General features: G+C 37.6%; 1 protein-coding gene across 1 annotated transcript in view; it reads right to left on the reverse strand.

Annotated features, from left to right (window-relative positions):
* The window catches only part of LOC107720513 (aminopeptidase N), a 6,468-nt gene that overhangs the window by 630 nt on the left and 2,619 nt on the right, over positions 1-3,219 (reverse strand). Inside the window, exons 7-19 of the mRNA XM_016528242.1 lie at positions 2,763-2,906; positions 2,617-2,682; positions 2,455-2,520; positions 2,134-2,306; positions 1,974-2,050; positions 1,732-1,865; positions 1,576-1,631; positions 1,295-1,442; positions 1,070-1,161; positions 842-952; positions 546-713; positions 325-465; positions 127-208 (exon numbers count right to left, since the gene is read on the reverse strand). Of these exons, the coding sequence (XP_016383728.1) occupies positions 127-208; positions 325-465; positions 546-713; positions 842-952; positions 1,070-1,161; positions 1,295-1,442; positions 1,576-1,631; positions 1,732-1,865; positions 1,974-2,050; positions 2,134-2,306; positions 2,455-2,520; positions 2,617-2,682; positions 2,763-2,906 (1,458 nt within the window). The remainder of the gene's footprint in view (positions 1-126; positions 209-324; positions 466-545; positions 714-841; positions 953-1,069; positions 1,162-1,294; positions 1,443-1,575; positions 1,632-1,731; positions 1,866-1,973; positions 2,051-2,133; positions 2,307-2,454; positions 2,521-2,616; positions 2,683-2,762; positions 2,907-3,219) is intronic.

Consider the following 3,219-nt stretch of genomic DNA (forward strand, 5'->3'; position numbering starts at 1 on the left):
AAAAACAGAAATTAATTAGAAAAAGTAACCTGTTCAACCTGTTTAGCAGTTTCACATGAGTTCAGGTGATGAATTCAATTCTTACAATGTTACTGTTTTAATTATGTACCTATAGAAAATACACACCTGCTCAAGTTCTGATTCAGTTGAAAATGTTTTGGTTATGCCACTTATAAGGCTGGCAAAGTTAAAAGACCCCACACCATACCTAAGGACACAAATTCATTCTGTTCATCACATTACTGCATTTATTTCAATTCATTAAAAAGGACAAATTTTGCAGTGATCTTGTATATGAGCATTTGTGTTGTTCATAAAGCTCACTCTGTGAACATATACACCCAGTTCTTCCTGACAAAATCCCAAGCCAATGTCTGACCGTCTGGGTTGCTGGCAATATACACAATGACAGAGGTAGCGTCCTGTTTACGGATCATTGATGCGTCAAGCGTGTATCCAAGGTACCTATATTTATGACAATACAAAAAAAAATTTATTCCTTTGAAAAGTTTCTATATGTTCCCAAAGAACAATATATTTCAAACCTTTCTAAAAGTGTGGTATCTTTTGCACAAGCCAGGGCTGACATGAGTTTATCAGCTTCTATTCCGATGGTGGCGGTCTTAAACATCTGCCAGCCAAAGTCCCACTCGTCAGCGCCACCTGAGGCAATAGCACTACAGTACACTGTAGACCTTAAGTTGGGGTGAATTCTGGAAAAAGAGATCTGAATTAGATTTATGTAATAATGTGGACAGCCAGATTTTTTTTTCTGCCGTACAATGGATTGCTTGACTAGACGACCAAAATACTGAGTGCTCTAATGCATGGGTAAACTCACGGGTTGTGGTTTGTTTGGTCCATCCACTGTCTGTACCAGCCTGTAGTGAGATTTTGACACTCATCTACACCAGTGCTGCAGGCAAATCTAATGGCATTAACTTGATTGTACCTACACAAGGAAAATTATATGAATACATGCCAATTATTTATGACGTACCCCAATAAAGAAGATAAGTTCATTGGAACAAAATTTTGAGATGTCATTATTGAGTTATGGATCACTTACTGGTCTGTATGGCCAGTGGGCACATGCGACCAATCTTCGGTAATAGTCTTAAAATGTTCAAAAAGGGGGGTCACCTGCTTCCTGGTGTAATTCTACAACAACAACAACAACAACAAAAACTGCTAAATTCATATTACTACTACTCTGAAATCAACATACATATATTCAAGGAAAAATAAGTTTATAGGTTTCAAATGCTAATATATAAGAAGTATTAGAACAGACCTGTAAAAGTTCATAGACATCAGTTTGTGTAAACATAAGGTAAAAATAATCCAGGTTGTTCAGTGCAGACTGCCATGGCATGTATTCTCTTTCTTCAGATAAGTACTTTGTAGTTTTTAGGGCTAAAGTGACCGGAATTATCTTTGCCCTTGAAAAAGAATTATAATTAAGTATGCAACTGATTTAATTCAAATGTGCTTGCGCAAATAAAATATACATATTATTATATTATATTTCACATCTAAATAAACTGTACCCCAATTCTCTTTATGTCTTTTTACCTCGCAAGGTTAAATGCATCATCCACTATCTGAGCTCTGTTGATGACTGGGACGACCTTCAAAAAAATAAACCAAAAAGCGATAATTGTGGTGTCATTTTTTTCCTGATTAATTAAAACTGGGTCTGTGATTTCAATCACATGTCTGTGTCTTTACCTCATGGTTCTCTGTCAGTTGATTCAGGAGACGCTCCCAGTTCTCAGTGTCATAGTTCACTCTGTAATATCCAGTGATGTTCAGATTCACCAGCACCCACTCATTTCCAGTTGCCTTCATATCAGAGTGAAAAGCTGCATATGAAAAGACAATCATGTTAACCTATTTATTACATCAAAATGTATACATCAAAATGATGAGCTTGTCCAAACAACACCGTAAAACTTATTTTGTGTTCATACCAGTTTTTTCTGTGAGCCAAAAGCGTGACTGTTCCACCTCTGCCTTCATCCAGTTGATGGGTACAATCCATTCATAACTTTAAAATCAGAAAAATAGACAGAAAACATCTAAAAACAACACAACCTGCTCAGGTAGCTTTAGGGATGAATTTAGACCTACTTGAATGGAGACTGCCTCTGTAATGAAGACTCAGGATCCAGAAGGAAGTGCATCTGAGAGACCTGGCCTGTCATAGTGTTGACTGTGACCACCGGGAAGCCCATTTGAAGAACCCAGCGGTCCATGATCTCTTTGACACTTAAGGGAAGAACTGTTCCAGTCTTATCAACAGCCTAGAGGGGGTAAATGAGAGTGATTAATCGACAGTACTGACAAACTTTTTGAGTTAGTTTGGATTTAGTCATTTGTGGTAAATATCAAATAATTGACCTGTTAATTATTAGTGTGAGATTACAGGTTTTGATTTCTGATGCAACTCACAGTTTGAAGGTGATTCCACAGGTCCTCACCGATTGTATTTTGATAGGCGAACATGGTGAGATATGTCTTTTAGGGAGAAAAATAGCAGAAATATAGCAGATTCAAAACAAAACAAAACATGTATTTATATGGTGTAAAGTAACTGTGTTGTAATTTACTCACATTTAGGCCTTGCACGAACACAGGCTCGGTAAGGAAGTCTGACAGCATTCTCAACACCGACGCCCCCTGCAGGTTACCAGAGAAAAGAGTTTGATACTAGTAATGATCAATGCATTTCAAAATGAAGGTTATCAGACGTACAGCACCTTGCTGTAGGAGACTGTATCAAACTGCTCAGTGATCTGCTCTGGTTTTATAATATCTTCCTCATTCGAAGACAGGGGATGGGAGGAGGCCAGAGCATCCACAGCAAAAACACGGTGTATATCTTTAAGGATGATCAAGTCTTTCTGTGAGAGCGATAAGGGAGAAAGATAATAAATACGATAGAGTGCAAATAAATGTTGTTGTTTTTTTCTAAATCTTTTCTAAATGAGAATACTTTTTGTGCGCAAAGAAAACAAAAATAACATAATTTATTTAACAATTCTTCTCCCCCAAGTTACGTCTTCTGCCATTTTGGAGAGTACCCAAGAACGTAATCGGCGTTGTTTAGGTTAGGGGGGAAAGCATGCACATGAACGTAATCGGCGTAATCAGTGTTGTTTACACTTAGGGTAAAGCGTGCGTATGCGTTGTGATACTCTCCAAAATGGCGGAAGA

The sequence above is a fragment of the Sinocyclocheilus rhinocerous genome, unplaced genomic scaffold (genome assembly GCF_001515625.1).
Source record: "Sinocyclocheilus rhinocerous isolate Xijiao unplaced genomic scaffold, SAMN03320098_v1.1 scaffold3040, whole genome shotgun sequence".
In the NCBI taxonomy this organism is placed as follows: domain Eukaryota; kingdom Metazoa; phylum Chordata; class Actinopteri; order Cypriniformes; family Cyprinidae; genus Sinocyclocheilus; species Sinocyclocheilus rhinocerous.